At 40.0% G+C, this 25299-nt stretch overlaps 1 protein-coding gene across 2 annotated transcripts in view; it reads right to left on the bottom strand.

The window, feature by feature from the left end:
* pdzd2 (PDZ domain containing 2) overlaps nucleotides 1-24291 on the bottom strand; it is a 379487-nt gene extending 355196 nt beyond the window's left edge. For both annotated transcript variants that reach the window (XM_060856701.1, XM_060856926.1), the window contains exon 1: nucleotides 23757-24291. In XM_060856701.1, coding sequence (XP_060712684.1) covers nucleotides 23757-24241 — 485 coding nt within the window. In that variant the 5' untranslated portion in view covers nucleotides 24242-24291. The remainder of the gene's footprint in view (nucleotides 1-23756) is intronic.
* Nucleotides 24292-25299: the final 1008 nt, after the last annotated feature.

The following is a 25299-nucleotide window of genomic DNA, read 5'->3' as shown; positions in this document are numbered from 1 at the left end:
CTTCCCGTGATAAAGGCCCTAAACTGTTCACGGTATTCCATGTGAAGGGTGACTAGTGCCTTGACTGGTTTTATCAGAGCCTCCCCATTGTCAGACACCATTCCCTTTGAAATAAATTTGCCTTCCCTACTATGAGAAAAACTTCAATTGTAGTTTTTTGCAATCTGTGGATGAATACTCCTGAATCACTTTGTTAATGTAGCTTTCTGCAATCTTTCTCCATTAAATTGTATTCATCTCCTCTATCTTCCTGCCAAAATGCATAACCTCACATTTCCCACATTGTATTCCACTTGTCAAGTTTTCACTCACTCGTGCACTCATTGTGTTTCATCCTCACCACTTGCCTTCCCACAGATTTTTTGTGTCATCAATAAATGTGGCTATTGCACATTCATTAACTTCATTCAAATCATTGATTATACTTTAAATAATTTTGTCCCCTAAACTGCACCCTGTGGAACACCACTATTTACAATTACTAGGCTAAAAATGCCCACCTTATCTTAATTCTCTTTCTATTCATTATGTAATTCACTATCCATGCTAATATACTAACTCCATGGGCTATTATTAAGTAGCCTGTGTGGCACTTTATCAAACGCCTTAGGAAAATCCAAATACATTACACTTCCTTATTCCCCTTTATCTATGCTGCTGTATCCTCCTTAAAAAATATTCCAGTAAATTTGCTAGGAATGATTTCCCTTCATGAAACTATAGTGACTTTTTAGTCATGGAGGGGATCTTGTGGTGCACTGGTAACATTCGTATTACTGGGCTAGAAATCCAGATTTTGAGTCCTACATTGAAATTGTTAAACAAACACACTTGCTATGGAACATTTGTAGCAAGTTGATTATCAGTGTTCAATTGCTACCAAATCTCAGATGGTAGGCAATGAGCCAAACCTGTTTTCCGAGTTTAAACAACAAGTGCTCTCCTCCAACCTCCATATGGGTCAGCAATCAATAGAAGGCAGAGAAAACACAAGGACACCCTGAAAGTCTACCTAAACAAATGCAACATTCCCAGTGACATGGAGAATTGCTTTTCCAAGAATGCATGAACTGGAAAAGATGCATCACCAAAGAACTAAAGACTTCAAGCATCACCCAGTGGTCATTTGGAGGTCCAGCACAATCAAAGAATCCAGGGTAACCCATCCACTACCCCTTCAAACACCATCTATACCAGTTTGCAACTCCAGGACTGGACCATTCACCTACTGCAGAACGCCACCCTCACTCTGTCCAAGTGGAAGCAAGTCAACCATGACTCTAATGAATTGCCAAAGAAAGGAAGCAAAAGAAGAAGAGGAAGCAATAAGAACAAGATGGTCTCCCAGTTATCTATCTTGTGGAAGACAGTTGAAAACCACTGCTGTACTTCTCCCATAAGCATGAACCAAATCAATGGAAGCCCATGGCCTAAACCTCAGAAACAAAGTTGGAAAAAAAATAGACAGGCAATATGTGGAGGTCAAAGTTTGTCTCTGTGCACTTGATAATGGGGTGAAAAGTGAAATGGACTTTCCCTGAATTTGGGTTCAGTGCAGATTTCCTTTAACAAAGAATTCAGCTACAATCCATTCCTTATATGAAGTAGAAGAGAGTTTCATGGAAGGACTAGAATTAATATGATTGCATTTTAATTTGAATATGCAAATTCTCAAGTTCCAGAATGCAACACCATCTGAGCTACATCCACGTTTCACAGCATTCAAGGTTGGTAATAGTGCACAACATATGGGAGTCAGTTTTAACAGGCTGAGGAAGGAGCTTCACTGATTATGAACCAAGCTAGTTTTACATTACTTTTGGTTATGACCTAAAACTTACTAGAGGCTTTCCAAGGGCTTTTTCAAAATCAATGAAAAACAGATAATCTCCTATTCCATTTTCATCTGACAAACTGGCCTCAGTGTACAAATAGTCTGCTGTGGTTGCTAAATTACATCAAGGACCCCATTTCTAAAAATATTTTGTTGGTTTTGAAAACACTTTGGAATGCTGCAAGGCCATAAAAAGCATGATATAAATGCAAGTCTTTTTAAAATAAAAGACGACTGCAATTTCTTTTCATATCATCTGAAAATGCAGTGCACATATTAAGTGCACCATTTTTCAACAGTGAACTGCCAGATGGGACTTTGCAGAACGGATGTGAATTTCTAAAATGTGCTGACTGACAGGAAAAGTTTTTGTTTCAGAACATCTTTTAAAAGTTAATATTTTTAAAACATCTAATCCTAGAGATTATGATCATAAAATACACACAGAAGCTGGTGTGAATATTAAAGGTAAACAGCAAAATTGTAACAACAGTCTTTAGGACAGAAAGAGATGACAGACTCATGTTTAAGGAATATTTTATTAATACAGCCCTTTCTATGTCAAGTTACTCCTTTGCTTCATTAAGGAATATCATAACGTTTCTGTTCTGTTTATATGGTAAAACTATACCAAGCAAAACAACCTGTAAAATAGCCACTTATAGACAAACACAAGGATTGACATGAACCACAAGAACACAATTTCAAGCAATCACGATAATTCATATCAAAAGAGAAAAATATGTAATTCTGTTGACCGATCAACTCTGATTGGGCTGAGTGTAGACAGAGAGAAAGCCACAATCAAGATGCCAGGGTTGGAGGATTTGAGCTATAGTGAGAGGCTGAACAGACTGGGGCTGTTTTCCCTAGAGCGTCGGAGGCTGAGGGGTGACCTTATAGAGGTTTACAAAATTATGAGGGGCATGGATAAGGTAAATAGACAAAGTCTTTTCCCTGGGGTCGGGGAGTCTAGAACTAGAGTGCATAGGTTTAGAGTGAGAGGGGGAAGATACAAAAGAGACCTAAGGGGCAACTTTTTCACACAGAAGGTGGCAGGTGTATGGATGAACTGCCAGAGGAAGTGGTGGAAGCTGGTACAATTGCAACATTTAAGTGGCATTTGGATGGGTATATGAATAGGAAGGGTTTGGAGGGGTATGGGCCAGGGGAGGCAGATGGGACTAGATTGGGTTGGGATATCTGGTCAGCATGGACGGGTTGGACCGAAGGGTCTGTTTCCACGCTGTACATCTCTATGACTCTATAACTTGCAGGTTACTCATGCTCCTCGTAATACAAAAGTGGTGCAACGTTTGAGCCCATTCCTTTTATTTACAGAGGTCAGGTCCCTGCATACAAATGTTTGCTCAATAGCACCCTTTTTGAAGTACCCAGGAACCTGTTGCTTTCCCCATGGCAATCAGAGTCAACATGTCAACCAATTAGCAGTCCTTCCTACAGTTTTCTAAATTGCCATCCTCATTTGAAATTTGGCATTCTTGCATTTGTCCTGATGGGTAAAAACTTGAAAGGTTTTTGCAAAGCCTCTACAAAAATGCGCTTTTTCTGGGACTTGGGAATCTATACATCTTTACTGAAGGCCAAAATTCATGTCAGTACTGACCAAGACTTGTGAAAAGTTTATTACAATCACAATTATTTCTAAGCATATTTTCTAATCTGCCCTAAACTGTCCACACAATCCTTTGTACATTAACAGTGACCAACACAGGTTTCAGTTTATCACCATCGATGACCATATGGCAACTGTACCATTGGTGCAGATCAAGTTGACAACTTCATCGTTGATAATTAAAGTGTTGTGCCTGTTTTATACCTAAAATATATGCCAACTTTGCCAATCTTTATCCTTATGTGTGCACATTTCAAATTACTTTACATGGCGTAAAAAGCTATTTTCCAGTTTCTGCTTGAGACTGAGTGAGACTCTTTCTTGGGAACATAAAGTCAAAAAATCACATCAACATTCCTACTTATTGTCACGCGTATATAGAAATTTGATATTGGCACTAAATAGAGGACAACATATATTTTTAAAATTATAACACCATTTTTTAAATTACAAATGTCACTGCTTTATTTGATAGACCACATCAGTGGCTGCACAGCTATATAAAAACTCTCAGAAAAAGGATTCCAAACACTGAAACTATTAGGTACAAAGCCCTCAGGCTTTGGAGCCAGAAAACTGCAATTTCTTTGACAAATCAAACACAGGCTGCTATCGACAATTACACAGCAATGCACTAAATTCTAAAAAGATGTTTACTAGTTTGTTATAGTTTCTTAAGGCAAATGCAGTTAGATCATGCAGAAATCCCCAGCAGTACATTATTACATAGAGAGAAAACAAGGCTCCAAATGGGGGTCAAGCAGAAAATAATCAAATATCAAGTATCAGATGTGATCCAACATGTTTTAACCCCTTGATTTCTCTGTAACTTTTGTATGTTTTATTCATGGGATGGTATAACTTACAACCACACTACTCCATTAGTGGCTAGAATTATTTATAGCAACTGGAATTCCCAAACAGTTGGAAACCAGTAAATGCCCTAAGATGCTTCTATGGGAGGTCATCAGATGTGATTTGAGGGCCCTCATGCACTTAATTGGTCAGCGTTGAGCATTGAATTGAATTGAATTTATTGTCATGTGTACCGTGGCACAGTGTCTTTGTCTTGTGAGCAATACAGGCAGATCACATAGCTAAGTGGCATATATAGTAAATAATAAGTAAAAGCAAAAACACAGGTACAGGCAAATGTTAAGAGCTTGTGAGTGCAATCAGTATTCTAACAACAGTAGGGTAGAAACTGTTGCAAAACTGGCTGGTGCATGTGTTCAGGCCTCTGTGCCTTCTCCCCTATGGTAGAGGTTGTAGAAATACATTGCCAGAGTGGGATGGACCTTTAAGAATGCTAGCGTCCTTTCCTTGACAGTGGACCTGCAGATGGATTCTATAGATGGCAGGTTGGCCTTTGTGATTGTCCAGGCTGAACCTTCCATACAATCAAGCCTTCAGTGTGCTAGAATCATTGCCCCTAGAGTTGGCAAACAATCAAAGACCTAGAGCTTTCCATTACCTATAGAATCACTGGAGACGTTGCTGCTGCCCATAATACCCCGAGTCCTACCCAGAGGATCATCATTGGATCCTGAGAGAAAGCTCAGAGGAGAGAGATAGGGTCTAGATGAAGGGATTATGGGAGTGAGCGGGATGAGGTGGTTGACAGAGATTTGATGTCAGTGTCATGTTCACAGCACCCCATTAGTAAAATATTACAGCTATGTACAGTTGCGATTGTAATGAGGCCAGCCAAATAGACCTCATAGAATATGAGTTCCCTGATTAGACAGATTAACAGTCCCAATCAGGGAGCCGTAGCTGGCAAATAAGAGCAGGAGTGTCAGGGTTCTGTTCACTCTGGATACTGGGTCTGAAGGAGCTGGATCAGTGTCAAGGACTCCCCACATGTACATAAAGTGTGACAGGATACTGGTCTCTGTGGAGTTATTTCATACATCTCCTGACTCCACTCTATTCTTGTGCCAGTAGTGTTTCATTTTACTCTTTTAGAAACTAAATAAGAGAAAACTAAATTAAGCCAAATAAATAAGTAACAGTCCCTTAAATGGTCAAAGTGTCTCTTTACATATATGCAATGTACTCAACTTCAATTAACACAATTAATATCAAGTGGCTCATCTATGAACTCAACTGAAATCCAGTTGTCATCAGGCAGGATTGCCACATTGGGTCATCCTTATTCCAATTTAACTGGGACAGTTTTTCCAACACCTGGAATCTAATGCAGGTATTCCTGCCCAATTCTCCTGACCATCACCATGGTCAGTTCAATTAAATAGTTTGTAACGATGAGTGCATAGATGTACATGAGTGGCTCTGTCCTCCACCTCATTTATCACTATCACCAGCTGAGCTTGTTCTTCAAGCACAACATTGCTTTCTGGCAAGTACATGTTTTATATAAATATCTTTAATTTTTTTTCCTGAACTTCACTTCCCTTTCCAGGATTTTATAGAACACAAATCAGTAGAGCACAGGAAAAGGCCCTTTGACCCATGATGCTGTGTCAAACATGACGCCAAATTAAACTAATCCTTTCTGCCTGCCCTTAGTCCATCTCCCTACATTCTTTGCACATTCATGCGCCTATCAAAAAGTCTCTTAAACATCCCTATCTTATCTGCCTCCAGCACCAACCCTGGCAGCACGTTTCAGACTCCTACCACTCCATGTAAAACAAAACTTGCCATTCTAACTTTAAATGCATGCCCCCTAGTTTTAGACATTTCGACTCTGGGGTCAAAGATTCTGACCATCAACTCTATCTATGCATCACGTAATGTTATAGACTTCTATCAAGTCTCCTCACAGTCTCCGCTTCTCCAGAAAAAAACAACCAGAATTTTTTTAGTCTCTTCTTTCGGTCATACGCTCTAATCCATCCACTTTTCCTATCACTTCTGAATATAAAAGGCTGAGATACAGTAGATGGAATGTAAGGAGACTCACATGAACATCAACACAAGCACAGCACTGGGCTAAATGGGCTTTTGCTATACATTCTATACAGTTCTATGTAATATGGCACCACTGGTAGATGTTACACTCTGACATTTCATCCAGCTGCCATTCTTCCTGTGTGACCTTAGACAGTGAGTTTGGACAAGCATACATGACATCCACACAAAGGGGGTGAAGATTTTCCTGTACCATATCTGATTTCTAGAGGCTGTTTCAGTTGCTTGAAGATGAATTGGAGTTGGCAGCATCTGACATCCAAACTCCTCCAGAAGTGCTTTAACTGCACCCTATGGTTGCACACAAACCCCATGTCTTGCTCTTCCTATCCACCCAAAGTACTTCCCTTTGAACTGGATCAACATCTGAGAAGACTGATGCTGTCTACAGCTCAATGGCTTCAAGAAAACTACACACAGAATGATGTGCATCTTAGGCTGATTTCTCTGAGCACATATTAGAGACAGTTTCTATCAAAAAATCAATTTTTCATTAATAACCTTTGGAAAAAATCACTGGATTGCAATCTACATTTGAAACCCGAAATAATGTTTCCTATCCCCTGAGCTCAGTCATACTGAGACCAAGTGTAGTTATAGATTGTTACCAAAGATTTCCAAGATCTGCATAAGATCAATTTTCCCAACCTTTTGCACATTTTCCAATTGCAAAGCTTAGGAAATTGCACTGGGACAGGAAGTCAGTAAATTCCTTCTCGTGGTTGCAAAGAAGTAAATAAATTGGGCCTACATTGGAACGAGGTGCATATTGAATGTCAAGTTGCACGTGAGGAGCAAAGGGAGTCTCACTTCTGGTTGTTACAGTGATCTATCAGTTGCTCAACTGGAGGCACAATCAGAAAGCTCGGCATCAGTACACTGAATTGGGAGCTCTGCACAAGTCCTGGATCATTATTAATCCAACCCTTCTCCTAAACATTATTCAGGCTTATGATCTTCTGGGTACTAGGCTATGTTGCAACTGAATTCAAACACCCTCCCCTGCTCCCTGTACTAAGTTGACTTGCGTCAAGGGTACACCTGCGCCATGTTGACAATCAGGAAGCAATACATTGAAAAGTAGACTAATCAGGATGTCTTAAACACAATTTTAATTGAAGACAGCAGTCAAAACCAAAATCAAAGCAAAATATGTGCACAAAGTATAGCACAGTCCCATAAGCAGCACATGCAATTAAATGGGGTTTTCTGTTCAAATTTTCATCCAAATATTCTTTGCATATAAATATGTACTCACATTCTGGTTTTTACATGTTTCAAAGATTCTCATATTGTAAATTAGTAAAATGTTACTGACATTCACTTAGCCCCAGACTGTTTGTCAAAATTTAAACCAGGGGTGTCTTCAGCATGCCCCAAGTGCAAGGTCTGTACGGGTACTCTTACCCATTGTCTTTGATCTTGTGACAGGCTTCAAACACATTGGAGCGCTGTGGTGGGTGCAATGGAGAGGAGTTTAGGTGTAGGGTGGAGAAGGACCCTATTTCCCTCCTTTTGGGCCGACCCATTGTATTTCCTGCAGACTCGCATAAGGAAAAACTTTTCAATATTCTTACATTCTGTGCAAGGAAGAATATCTTGCTAGGTTGGATATCAGAAACCCCCCCCCCGGGCCTGTCGGGTTGGCGGAAGATTATTATGGAGCATATTCCCCTGGATTTTCTCACAAATATGGTACACCACAAAACTGAGAATTTTTACAAGACATGGCAACCCTTTTTGAAATACCTGGACACAGATTTATCTGCCACACTAACAAGGGCTTTTATATAGCCGTAACGATTGTATTTCATGAGTCCAATATCCAGGGAGGAGGAACTGTGAATGTATGAGTGTTTGTTTGGCTGGGCTGAGTTATTACTAAATTATTCGGTTGTTGTTAGGTATTTATTTAGTTAGTTAAATAGCTAGTTTAGGTTTTTTTTAAATTTTATACTTCTCTATATATGTTTATACATTTGTATAGGAGGGTGGGTTGGGGAATTCTTTTTATTATTTGGGTTTAGTTTTGTACTATTTTTGTACAGTTTTGATGGGAATTGTTTTGTATTTGTTGTAATATTTAAAAATCTATATTTTCTTAACAAAAATATATTATAATAAAAAAAATGTTACTGACACTATTGCTAATATTTAAAATATTTACTATTCTATGTCCACACAGCAATCTTGTCTGTTCAAGTTTGTATGGACAAATTATAAATTATACTTTACTTTTCAAGAGGATACACTCCTCAGGGCAGACATCGATCTCTTCTCTGAAGCAGTCTGAGTCTTTGTCTGATCCTCACCAAATACACTCAGCACATGCCAAATAACTGACTTTTTTTAGATGACACGCAAAAATTTGTGTTTGTAGTTTAGTTCTTCCTGGTATTTTTTTATTTGAAGTGGGGATTCAAATGGATTTTAAATTAATCAAGGTAAAGTTATCTCTAATTAGGGAGCATTAGGTTTGGACATAGCACTTTGCCACTTGGCATTATATTCCATTTTCTGTTTTTATTCCAAATCCCAGACCTGGACTGTCTGGGCTCTCACACACAGCATGGCCTCGAAGTGCTGATGAGACCACTCGTGTTGTCATAAAGCGTGCATTCAATTGGTGAGGTCAGCTAGACAAAATAGACAAAGAAAAATCTAGATATTTTCTAAAGACAATAGCATATGTTCAATGCTTTAATATGAAACAAATTGTTTGAGACTACACTATGCATGGCCCCAAAGCTTTTTGCCTGTCCCGGAAGCTTCAGAAATTATTGAGTCATGTATTTGAAATCATTTATATTATTTAATGATAAATGTAACTGTATTTTGTCTGATATTTTATCACTTAATTTAAGTGACTACATGAAAGCATTTGAGGATCTTCAAGGAAGCCAGTTAAAACCATGATAATTTATCATATATTTATATTGTGTTAAAAGTTTTGAAGGTGCCATGGAGTCTTCTTAGGTTTATGCAAGCAACAAAAAACAGGCTAGATTTGTCGAATTTCACTTTGAAAGACAGTTGACATCAGACCATTGACCCCTGAAGAACCAGAGTTCACACAATTGATTCGCATATAATCAGTTGCATGTGAGTTAAGCAAATGTTCTTCAGTTTGTTTCTTAGATTTTAAAAAAAGAGTGCTTTGAATTGTTTTTCCATGAACGTTACGTTAAAACTGATGATCCTGGAAATAGCATCTGAATTGCATCAGTGTCCTGCATGTGATCTACATGAAAACTGGCAAAATCTGGAGGTGAATTGTATCATGCAGCCAGAAATTGGCTGAGAATAGGAATCCTTATAAAATAGTGGATTAAGTTTATAAGCGGGGATCACAATATTGTCCTGCCACTATTCTCAGTGATGAATTCAACAAACTGGAGGTGGGAAGACAATGGGATAAATTAACTAGTCAATTAAGGTGTGTGACAGATCTCCAGGCAGACTGGTGTTGATAGTGAGTGATTCAGTGATGGTAATGCTACTGAATGTTAAGGGATAATGGTTATATTCTCTTACTGTTGAAGGTCATTACCTGGCACTTGTATAGTGTGAACATCACTTGCCACTTGTCATTTGTGGCACAGTGGCTCGCACCGCTGTCTCACAGCGCCAGGGACTTGGGTTCAATTCCAGCCTCAGATGACTGTCTGTGTGGAATTTGCACATTGTGTCTGTGTGAGTTTCCTCCGACAGTTCAAAGACATGCAGATTGGTGAATTGGCCATGCTAAATTGTCCAACCAAGAATGTGCTGGATTAGCCATGGGAAATGCAGGGTTACAAGGCCAGGGTAAGGGAATTGGTCTGGGTGGTTTGCTGCTCAGAGGGTTGGTGTGGACTTGATGAGTTGAATGACCTGCTTCCAAATAGTAAGGATTGTATGATTCCAAACTTCAATATTGTCCAGGTCAAGCATCATTTGGACATGAAATTCTTCAGTATCTAAGGAGTCATGAATGGTGTTGAACATTGTGCTGTTGTCAGCAAATATTCCCATCTCTGACCTGGTGATGGAAAGAAAGTCATTGGTGAAGCAGTTGAAGATGGTTGGGCTAAAACACTACCATGAGGAACTCCTGCAGAGACATCCTGAAGCTAAGATGACCGACCTCCAACAATTACATCCTTTTTTCAGGTATGAGTCTAGCCAACAGAGAGTTTTCCGCTATTCCAATTGACTCCAAGGCTCCTTGATGCAACACTCATTCAAATATGGCCTTGAGGTCAAAGACAGTCACTATCCCATCACCTGTAAAAGGCAGTGCCTTTGTCCATATTTGGACCAAAGCTGTAATGAAGTCAGGAGCTCAGTGGCCCTGGCTTCAAGGATATCTGGAGCAGACAGACCTGGGTGTATATATACATAAAAGTTATTAAAGGTGGCAGGACAGATGGAGAGATGTTAATAAATTAGGCACTATTCTAGACTTTATTGATAGGAAAAGCGCAGCAGACCAGGCAGCATCCAAGGAGCAGGAGAATCGACATTTCAGGCATAAGCCATTCTTCAGGACCATTCCTGCAGAAGGGCTCATGCCTGAAACATCAATTCTCCTGCTCCTTGGATGCTGCCTGACCTGCTGCGCTTTTCCAGCAACACATTTTTCAGCTCTGATCTCCAGCATCTGCAGTCCTCACTTTCTTCTCCTTTATTGATAGGGTCATATAGTACAAGACCACGGAGATTATGCTGAAACTATACAATAGCTTGGAAAATTGAAGACCAAAACTGACTGCAACAATAAGTTGAGGCTTTGCTCGTGTTCAGTGTTTAGATTCATCCCCCTTTAAACAACAATTCCCTGGAAATACATTCCTGCCAAATTGAAACTCTGGGGAAGTAGATGCTTAACTCTGAGGAAGTAGATGCATCAAGTTCTCCAGATGACTGAAATATTCTAAGTCAGGTCAATCATGTAAAAAGAAGTTTTCTTCAGTTATTAGGTTAGTTCATAATGGTTTCATCAATCACAAATAAAATCACATAATTATATTGGTTACATTCCTCCAACCATACACTTAGTTTTAAGGGATCCAGCTGAAAGAAATCCCTGACAGCCCAGTGAAAATCAGAGCCAGAAGTACCTGTCACCACTTATATTTTAGCTAAAACAGAAACAGCTGCTAAAATATCAAGAGACATGTGGTATCAGGGCAACTGCCTTGAATGCATTAATCGTTGCGATGTGCAGTCTGTTGTCAGCTTGCTTATGCACCATTAGGAAATAAATAGAGATATTACCACCATTGTCAATAGCACTTTTGAACAAAACTATCACTTCATTCAATTGTACTCAGATCATAACCTCAAGGACTGCAAATAAATAGTGTACTCGGGTAGTCTACTTGCACATAACAGTTGAGAAATTGGACATGTTAATAACTTTCTTTGGATACTACGAATGCTCTAGAGTTCTGAATGGTGTTGACACACTTTCACACTTTTTGGGTGCATTACATCAGCCATCATATTGCTACGGATGTTAAAAACTCTATGGACATCTTGCAGAAGCATGCAGAGCAGGCAGGCAATGATGTTAATTAGCAGGCTTCGTTGATTTGATGCTGCAAGGGCTATTTTACAACTCAATGCTGCAGGTAACACCATATCCAACACCTGAGCATGTATTCAGTGGCACCAGTGCTACTTTGCTACTTAGAGGGATCACCAATTTCGTCTAGCTGTTGTTATGCCCCTACAAGTGCACAGTGTTTTCTGTGGTTGCTTAATGTTACAAAGTCCACGGGGTGGACTACATGAAAAGACTGAACACTTTTTTGCTGAACTTCAAAGATTCTGCAGCAGATTGTTAGTCCCAGACTTGTGGAGCTATTTCCCTGAAATAACTTGGAGAATGGAGTCCATATGGATCAGGACAAAAAGCTGGAAGAGGAAGGTGAGGGAGAAATGTTCTCGGCAGAAAGCTGTATCACCCAGGATATAAAAGGAACAATTCTCCAGATTGAACATCAGCAAAAAGTCATTTTCCATGCTTTAGTAACAATGCCTTCATTTAAATCTTCTCCCTACAGCCATAACTCCAACTTTAGACCATAAGATCTATAGAAAAATTAGGCTTTCTTCCCCACTGAGTCCATCTCAGTCTCCTCTCGTGGTCCCGAACATTACAGATACCAGTCTTCAGCCAATTAGATTCACTCCACATGACATCAAGAAACAGTTGAAGTTGTACCTGCCACATAAGAAGATGGCTGTGGTTGTTGGAAGTCAGTCATCTGAGCAGGAGTTCTTCAGGGTTGTGTTCTAGGCCCAACCATCTTCAGCTGCTACATCAATGACCTTCCCTCTATCATGAAATTTAAAGTGGAGATGTTCATCGATGATTTCACAATATTCAGCACCATTCATGACTCCTCAGATACTGAAGCAGTCCATGTTCATGCTCAAGATCTGGACAATATCCAGGCTTGGGCTGACAAATGGCAAGTAACATTTGCTAGAAAAAAAATAACATTCTGGCCAAGAATTATTAGTTTCTGAAATGAAAAAGGAAATATTCAAGATGGCAATCGGTTCGCGCTCTGACACATATAGGCAACAGACACAGGCAGTTGGTGCTGGGTCCTTTGCAGATGCCATTCCACCAAAATGTTGAGAAGAACGCTTTTACGATTTTTTAGGAAAACAACTGTTTCAATATTTCAGTTATCATACTGATCTCTATCCCTCTCTCTCAAAACCTATGTCTCAATGACTCCTTTTAAAAAGAAGTAATCAAGATATCTCCTCAGTCTTTCAAATAAACCACTGTCCACAAATGTTCAAAACAAAATAATAATGGAGCTTTTTCATAATAACTTTAGTACAAGGACATCACTGTAGGGGTTCCTCAGGTTGTGTCCTCGGCCTAACAGTCATTAGCTACTTCCAGCATCACTATCCTTCCATCAAAGCTTCAGAAATGGAGATGATTCATTGATGATTGCACTTTGCCTATCATTTTACAACTCTTTAGGTAATCAAACAAACCATGCTTGTTTCCAGCAAAATCCAGGAGAAAGTGAGGACTGCAGCTGCTGGAGATCAGAGCTGAAAATGTGTTGCTGTAAAAGCGCAGCAGGTCAGGCAGTATCCAAGGAGCAGGAGAATCGATATTTCAGGCATGAGCCCTTCTTCAGGCTCATTCCTGAAGAAGGGCTCATGCCCGAAACGTCGATTCTCCTGCGCCTTGGATGCTGCCTGACCTGCTGCACTTTTCCAGCAACACATTTTCTGCTCCAGCAAAATCCAGACAATACTCAGTCTTTGGCTGATAAACAGCAAGTCACATTTGAACTTTTCTAATAGCAGGCAATGACCATCCCCATCTACCCTCAACGACAATAATATCACTGAAGACTCATCATTAAAATCTTGGGGATGCTATCGTTGACCAAGAACTGAACTAGAGTAGTGTGGTGATTGGAATCAGGTTGACCTCATTGACTACAAGGTCATTGATTGGCATTGTTAACTGGGCCCATCAGGAAAGCCCTGGCTGACCAATATAACCAAAAGATAAATGTGATACTTGTAATCAATAGAAAAATAAACTGTTCAATATTGGGGAAAAAAATAGAAGTTTTGAGTCTCCTCAGTAAAAAAAAACCAGGAGATGAGAATCTCCTCAGTTCAGGAGACTGGTTCTGAGCTGGCTGGCCACAGCCAGTGTACAAAAAAGAAAAAAATTAAATTAAAAAAAAACACCAGGAGATCAGATTCTCCTCAGGAGGACTGACTCTGAACTGACTGGCTATAGCCAGAAAAAAAAACCAAAAAATATAACCAGGAGATTTGAATCTCCTTAGTACAGGTGACTTCCTTTGAGCTAGCTGGCCACAGCAAGTGTATTGTGCACAAGTAAATAAAAGGTGGCTTGGTGATGGGATACTGGCCTCTGTGCAGTTTTTTTCAACTAGCCATAAAAATACTGTGGCTGCCAGAACAGGTCAGAGGCCTGAATCCTGTGATATATAACTCGTAGCTGACACCCCAAATTCAGTCCACCATCTACAAAGCACAAGTAAGGAACATGAATTATCTGGATGAGTTCTGCTCCAACAACCACTCATGAAGCTTGTCACCATCCCAGACAAAGCAGCCCACTTGACTGGCATCCTGCACAGCAGCTTAATTATTTACTGCTCCATCACCTACAATGTTGCCCCAATTCTGTGCAGGCTTTGGAGTTCTGTGCATGGCATGTTTAAATGGAAGTGGAGGTCATATAGCAGAGAATGAATGGATATGCGTGAGATTTCCGAACAGATGCGCAGCCTACAGGGAATAATGCTACCAACACACATTCACAGCAAAGTGTACCATTTTCAAGATGCACTGCAGCAACTTGCCAAGATTCCTTTAACTGAATCTTCCAAACCTGCGATCTCAATTGTCAATAAGAACAAGGGCAACAGATGTGTGGGGTCACCACCTATAAAACCCCTTCCAAGTCACACTCACCACCTAGACTTGCAAATACAATCTTTCAGAGTACATCAGTCAAAATCCTGAACCCCCTCTGACAGTTCAGGAAGGTTATCCACAATCATCTTTTCAATGGTGATTAGGAACGGGCAATAAATGCTGGTCTTGCTAGTGACATCCATATCCCAAGAATAAACTTATTAAAAAAAACTTTAATGAAACAATGAGTTACTAGGCCACTTGCAGGAATCAGGCAAGTGTTGACAGCAAGTCACATAAGGAATTTATTAACTAGACGACAAAGTGGCAGGTCTTATGGAGCTTTATAAAGGAAGAGGTGGAAAAGCAAGCAGCAATTCCCCAGGATCTATTAAAACAATAATGTTCTGAGTTTGTTCTTCTTTTGCACTTGATATCCATCAATGCCAAATCCTGGTCAGATTAAAAAAAAGTTCCTGTGTTTGTATAAACCTCACCAGATACCATTAGTCCTCATGTGAATCCCATTTTGCACATATTTTCAGTTCCTGTTTGTCATGAAGCAAACCACTGGATCAATGCCAGTTCGGGCTGAAGTTGAGGGCAGCTTTGTGGTTTCTAATCCATTAAATTAAATGATGCTGTTCGACCCTATTTGAACTTAGATCAAAACACCAGGGAGATATTAGAGTTGGATTCTAACTCAGTTCCCAGGTGTATTAAACGCATTATAACACCCTGCTCCAAAAACACAGGTTCAAGTCCCAGCTGCTCTAGAGGTGTGCAATAACATCTGTGAACAGGTTGATCAGAAAATATCTGCACCTAAAGCACAGATCTTCAAATTACAATTGTACCCATAAGATTTTTAAACAATTTGCAACCTTTTTACCATTAAGCTCTACTGTCAGTATTTAGAGTCGCAGCTGTTATGTATGTCCAAGATTAAAACAATTTGAAAGCAAATATTCTTTTATCAGTTCTAGCTGGGATAATGACACTGCAGTACACCAGAAATTCCTGGCTGGTGATATAGGATCAGGAAGACCAGGTACAATTCAAACCTTAAAGGCTGCACTGTTAAAGATAATGAGAAAGGCAATTATTGGAACAGGGACGCAGGGAGTGGTGACTGTAAGAAACGAACTGGAATTTTTTTTGGGACATCTTTGCAAAAGCATGTGGTATGTTCTTCATTTATCCGCTGCCAGAGTTTTGTGGTGCGTTTTAGTGATGTTTAAATTAACTTAATGATGTTTTCCAAAATGAATGAGTTTCTGGTGCTGTGCCATGGTTAAGAATGGCAGCAACACCAAAATGGGATATGAGCAATCCAGCAGTCGGCTACAGAGATGGTAGAGGACAACACTGAGGAAGTAATAGGTGTAAGAACATGTGAAATGAACAAGAAATATTTGACTGTGAATATCTCTTGAGTAAACTACACCTACATTCCCTAGAGTGTGTAAGAATGTAAAATATTAGGAGTAAAATTAATCCACACCAACACATGAAACAGGCTCAAGACAAACCAATTTTTCAGTGCATTGATTGTGATTTTTTTCCAAAGAGTTCTAGTTCAGATCCTCTTTCGTGACTCATTTACTCAGCACAGTTTGAACAGAAGTCTCTGCAATATTTTCAAGGTCAATGGAAAATAAAAACTGGCACAATATGTAAGCGGCTGGGGGTCAACTACAAACCTATTGTGCATTGCTAGCACCCAGACAAAATTCTCAAGTTAGGTTGGATGCTGGAAGGACGATTGGTGCAAGATTGCAATGGCTGTGTTGTTGGGAATTCTGAAGGCCATCAAGAAGCAGAGTGAGTTACATCTCACTTGCATGGAATGACCAATAACTGCTGAAGGATACAAAGTCTTTGTACATTGCTGAATAGTGAAGAGAGCAAGCAGTCAGGATTCAGGCAAGATTGGCCTCACCATGTTGAGATTGCATAGGGCAGACTTTCACTTAAGTTAGGCGTAAACTTTAGAATCCCTACAATGTGGAAACAGGTCATTGGCACTGGGACCTTTTCAGGAGGTTGGCTAACGTGGTGCCACTATTTAAGAAAGGTGGTAAGGACAAGTCAGGAACTATAGACTGGTGAGCCTGATTTTGGTGGTGGGCAAGTTGTTTGGAGGGAATCCTGAGGGACAGGATGTACATGTATTTGGAAAGGTAAGGATTGATTAGGGATAGTCCTTTGTGTGTGGGAAATCATGTCTCACAAACTTGGTTGCGGTTTTTGAAGAAGTAACAAAACGGATTGATGAGAGCAGGGCGGTCGATGTGATCTATATGGACTTCAGTAAGGCGTTTGACAAGATTCACAATGGGAGAATGGTCAGCAAGGTTAGATCTCATTGAATACAAGGAGAACTAGCAAATTGGAGACAGAACTGGCTCGAACATAGAAGACAGAGGGTGGTGGTGGCAGGTTGTTTTTCAGACTGGAGGCCTGTGCCACAAGGGTCCACTACTTTTCGTCATTTATATAAATGATTTGGATGTGAGCATAACAGGTATAGTTAGTAAGTTTGTAGATGACACCAAAGTTGGAGATGTGGTAGACAGTGAAGAAGATTACCTCAGATTACAACAGGATCTTGATCAGATGGGTTAATGGGCTGAGGAGTGGCAAATGGAGTTTAATTTAGATAAATGCAAGGTGCTGCATTTTGGGAAAGCAAATCTTAGGAGGACTTATACACTTAATGGTAAGGTCCTGGGGAGCATTGCTGAGACCTTGGAGTGCAGGTTCATAGCTCCTTGAAAGTAGAGTCACAGGTAGATAGGATCGTGAAGAAGGTGTTTGGTATGCTTTCCTTTATTGGTCAGAGTATTGAGTACAGGAGTTGGGAGGTCATGTTGCGGCTGTACAGGACATTGGTTAGGCCAAGTTTGGAATATTGCATGTAATTTTGGTCTCTATCCTGTCGGAAAGATGTTGTGAAACTTGAAAAGGCTCAGAAACGATTTACAGGGATGTTGTCAGGTTTGAAGGATTTGAACTATAGGGAGAGATTGAATAGGCTAGGGCTGTTTTCCCTAGAGCATAAGAGGTTGAGGGTGACCTTATAGAGGTTTATATAATCATGAGGGGCATGGATAGGATAAATAGACAAAGTCTTTTCCTTGCGGTGGAGGAGTCCAGAACTAGAGGGCATAGGTTTAGGGTGAGAGGGGAAAGATATAAAAGAGACCTAAGGGGCAACTTTTTCACACAGAGGGTGGTAAGTATATGGAATGAGCTGCCAAAGGAAGTGTTGGAGGCCAGTACAATTGCAACAGTTAAAAGGCATCTGGATGGGTATATGAATAGGAAGGGTTTGGAGGGATGTGGGCCGGGTGGTGGCAAGTGGGACTGGATTAGATTGGGATACCTGATTGGCAAGGATGAGTTGGACTGAAGGGTCTGTTTCCATGCTGTACATCTCTATGACTCTAAGTCCACACCAACCATCCAAAGAGTAACCTACCTAGACCCATTCCCCTACCCTATTATTCGACATTTACCCCTGACTAATGCACCTAACCTATATAATCCAAAGATATAGCGTTCAGGGATATGGGAGGAAACCAGAGCACCCAGAGGAAACCCACGCAGACATGGGGAGAACATGCAAACTCCACACAGTCAGTCACCCTCAGGTGGAATTGAACCCGGGTCCCTGGCACTGTGAGGTAGTAGTGCTAACCATCGTGCTGCCTGTAACCTGTGAAGTGTCCACAGTTTAGTTTGACTACAGCAAAGAGAAACCACACTTCTCTTTCCTGATATTCATTCACGGATCTTTACTATAACGCAAAATAATTGGCCAGCAAAACTCCAGCTCCACTGAATTTATTGAAACTCTGGAGGAGGTGATGCCTAAAGATTGCACAAAGCCAACAACATCAGAGTCTCAAAAGGCTCAGGGGTATCCAGTGTGGAGTATCAAGCTGTTTCAGACATGGGGAACCAGGTTTCGGTGCTATCATACAGAGGTTCCACCAAAGGCATTACAGCTAAATCCAGTTGTCAATGCTGCAGTCGCCTTTGCTTGACCAGGCACACAGTCACCTGTATCTGTCATTTCCTGAAGGAACATCTATAGCTGCATGATTTGGGAGGAATCCTTATGGCAGCAAAAATCATAGCAATATATCAACTCCTTTCCATCGGCTTCTTTCAAAACACAGCTAGGGATTTGTGTGATATCTGCCAAATGGTCACCCATAAATGAAACTGAAAGTTTTCATGGACGCTTTTCTCAGGAAAGCACATCAATTTGTCCCGTTCACAATGGACCCAGATAGCCAAGCTGCCTACATCATCAGATTTGGATTCTTTCAGGTACTAGGGGCATCGACAGCTTGTATGTGGTGCTCTGAGCTCCATGGCACCATCCAGTCAGATTCTATTCAGGGAGCTAACGTGAGGCTTACATTCTACACAATAATCACGTGCCACAAATGTTCACTCTCCCACGTCTTCTCCAGGGCTGGCCTGTGGGTGATTAGGAATATTCTCAGAGGGCATGGCATATGTATAACATGACCAGTGTATAACACCTAAAGTGATGCTGAACAATGGTACAATACTGCCCATACATTCACCAGGGCAACCGATAAACAGGTTGTTCCACTAAAGATGCACCAATGACTCCTGCAGCTTCTCGGCCAGGACACCAGTACAAAGTTATGCTGAAATACATGAGGGGGATTTGTATTCATGTCTGAAACATCAGCAAATAAAAGGCAGTTATCTATTGCAGATATGTAGAAGACATACGCAATATTAAGTGACTTTCCAAATCCACACACCTAGCTGAAGGTTACACTTCTTTTATGTTTGTCCATGAGAAACAGTACATCCCACTTTCTAGGATGGCTTGCAGGAGAATTCTAGGGTTGCATCATTTAAGCATGGAGCCACTTTCTGTTTGGTTTAAGGCATCTTCAGGTGGAAAACAACACTGCTTCAGGATTGCAGTGAGTGCGGTCTTGGTGCTTTATAAATCTGGCAAGACAGTGGAGCCAGGGATGCCTTGCCAGTCATCAGGGCTTCCTGCTCATTCTACCTACATGTGCATATGTAATGAGCTGAGGAGAATGTAAATGAGAGAGTCAACTACTCTGTCCCCAAATGGACATACCTCCTATCTTTAGGCCCAATGCCACACTTAGTCTCAAAAATAATCTGCTCTAATGTTGTCAAGAAGCAGCACGTAGATAATAATGAGTGGTCTCTTAAAGAAAATCTGTGTATAACCTTCTGACATTCAATCGCATCAAATTTACTTTACTGTGCTCTCTTTAAGCACAATTAGGTACAGGCATGAGAAAATCTATGAAGTAAATTTGTATACGATAGCATCAGAAGCAAAATGGACCCTTTTGTGTTAAATACCCCTGAGACAGTAATTTTCAGTTTTCTCTGTGTTGACATATTCCTAAGTATAGAGTGAATTATTTTTTCCTCAGAAAGACACTTTGTACAGCAATCACTGCATTAAGGTTATGTTGCAATTATGAAAAAGGCTTACTTAACAGACCATATAAATTTAAAACATAAACATTCATAGGAAATTGTTAGGTTAATTGCAGCATTCTCTCTAATAACACACTTATTATGAGTGGAAGAGGACTGTTAAAAAGAATCTAAAGCTACCTCGAGACTGTGAAAAGGCGAGTTCTCTTAGAAGTGGGCATTCATAACATGCACAGTATCAGGCTGCATCCCAGCTTATTTCATAGAACCCTATTAATATATTTTCTATTCCCTTTCTCATCTAGTTTTTGCTTTATGTATCTTTGCAACTTACTTCAAATTACTCCATATAGTAGTAACTCAACTTATTAAAAATTGTGATTTTCACTTCTTTGTAAACAGAAATATCTGATAAAATATTTGTATAAGTAACAGTGAATTTATATTAATTACATGCATTCTTGAGAAGCAAATCAATTAACATTAATTACACATAAATATAGATGCAATTAAACAGCTCATAGAAGAACAAGACAAATTTCTGAAAACCCAAGTACAAAGGAATGATCTTTAAACCAGAAGAGCAAATTAGATATTGCAAGATATTTTTGACTCCTTTTCTAATTAGGTGCAAAATAATGTTTTCACACATGTCCTTTTCTTCATCATCAACACCTGAGTCTCACACATCCACCAGAAGTGTGAGAACCACTACATTGCCAGCAGCTCAGGCTCAAATTATACATCATAGACAACAAATACTGAACTTTGAAAATATTCAATACTTAACAGAGATTTAGCTGATAACTCCAAAGCTGTAAGCACATTAAAAAATAGTTAAGTAAGTAGTGAGTTTTGAGAAGATTTGTAGCTCAAGTTGAGGTTCTGGATGTAAGTATGCTCGCTGAGCTGGAAGATTAGTTTTCAGACGTTTCGTCACCATACTCAGTAACATCATCAGTGAGTCTCCAGTGAAGCACTGGTGTTACGACATGTTCAGGTTTCCTTGGGTTGGTGATGTCACTTCTTGCGGTGATGTCATTTGGCTGATGGATTGCTGGGTTACTTCTGTGAGTTCATTGTCTTTCAGTGTTGTCTCTAATGCTGTTAAGAAATCTTTCTTGGCCACATCCCAGATGTTGTAATTTAATTCGCTATTTTGTGTGAGTTTGTAAAGTTTTTTTCTGCAAGTCTAGCTTTTTTCATTTTTTTGTGTTTGTTGCTGTCTAAAATCTATGGCTTGTTCTACTGTGTCTGTCCATTCATGGTCTGTCACATTAGCGAGTAAAGTATTTTGGCACGAAATTTCCTGTATTTATGCAGTCTGTTGTGGGCATCATTAATCATAGCAACATTAGAAACAACACTGAAAGACAATGAACTCACAGAAGAAACCCAGCAATCCATCAGACAGACAGTTGCACCAACACTAAGCAGGAAAAAAGAAGGAAACACACTCAATACAGAAGAATGGAAAGCACTAGAAGGACTCAAGAAAGATCAAAACATTATTACTATCTTACCTGCAGACAAAGGATGTTTGACAGCCATTTTAAACTGAACACACTACATTGAGAACGTGAACACGCTACTTGCAGATACCAACACTTACCATCAGGTGGTGATAGACCCGCCCCCCACAACTAGAGAACCAAATCATAGCTCTTTTCAAAAAAACTTCAGAAATCTGGAGAATTAAACAAGATAGACTTCCAAAAAATGAAACCAGGCAGATCCAACATGCCACGCTTCTATGGATTACTCAAAATTCACAAACCAGGAACCTCCCCTCAGACCCATAATCTCGCTACCTGGAACACCAACGTACAGCCAAGGAACTACACCAAAAATTAAAACACTAAGTAGAAGATTCATGACACCCCATTCACTCCACCCAAGAATTCCTGAACACCAAAGACACCAAGATAGAAGACAATGAAATAATGGTCTCCTTTGACTTAACAGCCCTGTTCACATCCATCGACATCAACTTGCCCAAAGAAACACTGACTACACTATTAGAAGGACCAAAGACACGTACACTAAACGCCACCAATTTCTTCAGCAAGGATAACATTGTCAAGCTAGTGGACCTATGCCTTACCACACACTTCACCTTCAACAACATAACCTACAAACCAACGGAACACCCATGGGATCTCCAATATCAGGATTCTTAGCAGAGACAGTAATGCAGAGACTCGAACAAGCAGCTCTGCCAACCAACCAACCCAAACTTTGGGTCAGCTATGTGGATGACACCTTTGTCATCACTAAACAAAACATATTAGAGAAAACCTTCAAGACAATCAATAATATCCTTAGTAGCATAAAATTCACAAACAACAACAAACTGCCATTCCCAGATGTCACAGTAGAGCAAACAGCCAATGGGGAACTTGAAACCAGCATCTACAGGAAAACAACACATATGGACCAAATACTGAACTACAGATGTAGTCATCCCAACAACCACAAAACAAAGCTGCATTAGAGCATTATTTCAATGAGCCACCACACACTGCAGCACAGAAGAGCAGAGGAAAATCACCTATACAGCATATTCAAAAAAATAGGTACCTGATGAACACAGTCCACCGAATTCTCAGCAACAAACCCAAACAAGCAGACAAAATGCATCCAGAAACCCTAGCCACTCTCCCCTACATCAAAGACATCTCAGAAATGACTGCCAGATTACTCAGACCTCTTAACATCATGATAGCCCACAAACCCACCAACACACTAAAACAGCAGCTAATGAATTTGAGAGACCCTATACAGACACCAAGCAAAACGAACGTCATTTACAAAATACCATGCAAGGTCTGTAACAAACACTACATTGGACAAACAAGCAGAAAACTAGCCACCAGGATACATGAACACCAACTAGCTACAAAAAGACGTGACCCAATATCCTTACATACAGATAAGGAAGGACATCACTTTGACAGGGACATCACATCCATTCTAGGACAAGCCAAACAAAGGTATGCATAAGAAGTCCTAGAAGCAAGGCTTTCCAACCAGAACTCTATCAACAAACACATTGACTTGGACCCCATTTACCACCCTCTGAGAAAAAGAACCAGAAATGACATTACCACAGGAAATGACATCATCAGCCCAAGGGAACCTGAACATGTAAATAGAAAGCAGGTCATAACACCAGTGCTTCACTGGAGGCTCACTGATGATGTTAACTTGTAAGGTGACAGAACGTCTGAAAAGTAACCCTCCAGCTCAGCGAGCAAACTTATATTTAGTTAAGTAAATGCTTATATTAATTCCTCTTCATGGATATTATCCTGTTTACGCTTTATATATTTACACTAGACCTTAGAGATGATGACATTGGAATTAGTCAGCCTAATTCTTGACTGAATGAGCAGTTATGAATTAGGAGATCTTTAATCTATACTTTTAAGAAAATACAGTGCTTACCTGGCACCTGCAACATCTACACCAACCATCAACTGTCCATTCAACAACAACACTTCATCTCGAATTTTTATCTTCTCACACTTTGCAGCAGGACTATGCTTCTTGACTTCTGTCACCCAGATATATCCAACATCCAACACAGGGCCTTGGCTATTTTTGTTCTGTCTTGACATCCCATATTCTTGACTACCTGGAGAATCCCAATAGATTGGGATGTTCCCAAAACGTACTCCAAGGTTACCTTCATCTCCCTTTGTTCGGGTCAAGTGAGCTGTACAAATTTCAAAATTTTCTCTTTCCTTTTGGTCAGGTTGCACAGCACTTCCTCTCACACCAAAATTTAAGTGTATGTATTCACAAAGCATCTGTATGGCTGACTGGCATAGCTGAAATCCTGGAGTTTGCTCTTCTTCCCTCAACTTAATATGGAGCCAGCGTTCTAGGAGAGGGAGATAGAGCTTAGCACTTTCTGCAGTTATTGGCATTGTGCGTCCTTCAGCATTTCCACATTATTCCAACTGGTGGATAACATTGTTTGTACATGGATCATAAATCTTCAGAGAATTATAGATAGCCCATTTAGGCTCTCTCACTTTAACTTAAATATTTTTCGAAGTGTCATGATGTTCTTCCTTGCTGCTGGTACAGAGAAAAGTTGGACAACAAAATTACTAAGTTATTGTGGCAGAGGCAACTCTGAAACCTAGACTTATAAAATACACTTACTGACAGTGGGCAGGATGTAATCTGGAACATTTCAGAAGAAAAATGGCTGGTCATCTTTAACTTCAGCAAGGCCTTCTTCTAAAAAAAAATGAAAACAGTTCAGAACATTAAACGTAACTCAAGGAAACAATTTTAAGAATTATTTTGGTGATGATATCAATTTCCGCATCAGAAAGTATCATACATAAAAATATTTTTTATCAACTTTTCTTTCTCTTTGCAGTTATGACTCCTTGTAGCAGAGAATGGTTTATGTCAAATGGTTCATATCCTAGGTAATCTCACTTCAGAGCCAAAAGATTGTGTCCAAGTCCCAAACCAGAGAACTGAGCACAACATCTAGGCTGGCACTTCAGTGCAGAATTAGACTGTGTTGCTGTTATTGCTTTGAAAATAGGGTAGTAAACTGAACTAAAAACAAAAAGCACTCGAGTGACTCAATAGATCTGGTCGTGTCTGTGCAGAGAGAAACAGAATTAACACTTTTTTGGGTGCACTGACTTCCTCAGAATGTAAACTGAACTGCTATCTGCTTTTACAAACAAAAAAGGTTCTCTGGCAGTATCTGAAGTAGTACAGAGAATTCTTTCCAGTGCTCTGGCTTCATCAACCAACATTACTACAACAGAATAACTTGGTGTTATCACATTGTGTTTATGAGCAAGCTCTCAGTGCATCATGGCATAGACAGAGAACACAGGGGGCCAATACCTTCAACATATTGTCTAGCTATCATCATTGTTAACAGCTAACCTGAGAATGAAACTTTTTTTAAAAAAGGTGTTGTGATTTACACATGAAAAAAGTGAAACTATCA

This window comes from Hemiscyllium ocellatum, chromosome 1 (genome assembly GCF_020745735.1).
Source record: "Hemiscyllium ocellatum isolate sHemOce1 chromosome 1, sHemOce1.pat.X.cur, whole genome shotgun sequence".
NCBI lineage: Eukaryota > Metazoa > Chordata > Chondrichthyes > Orectolobiformes > Hemiscylliidae > Hemiscyllium > Hemiscyllium ocellatum.
Note: the sequence above shows the minus strand (reverse complement) of the source record. Positions and strands in the feature narration are given on the sequence as shown.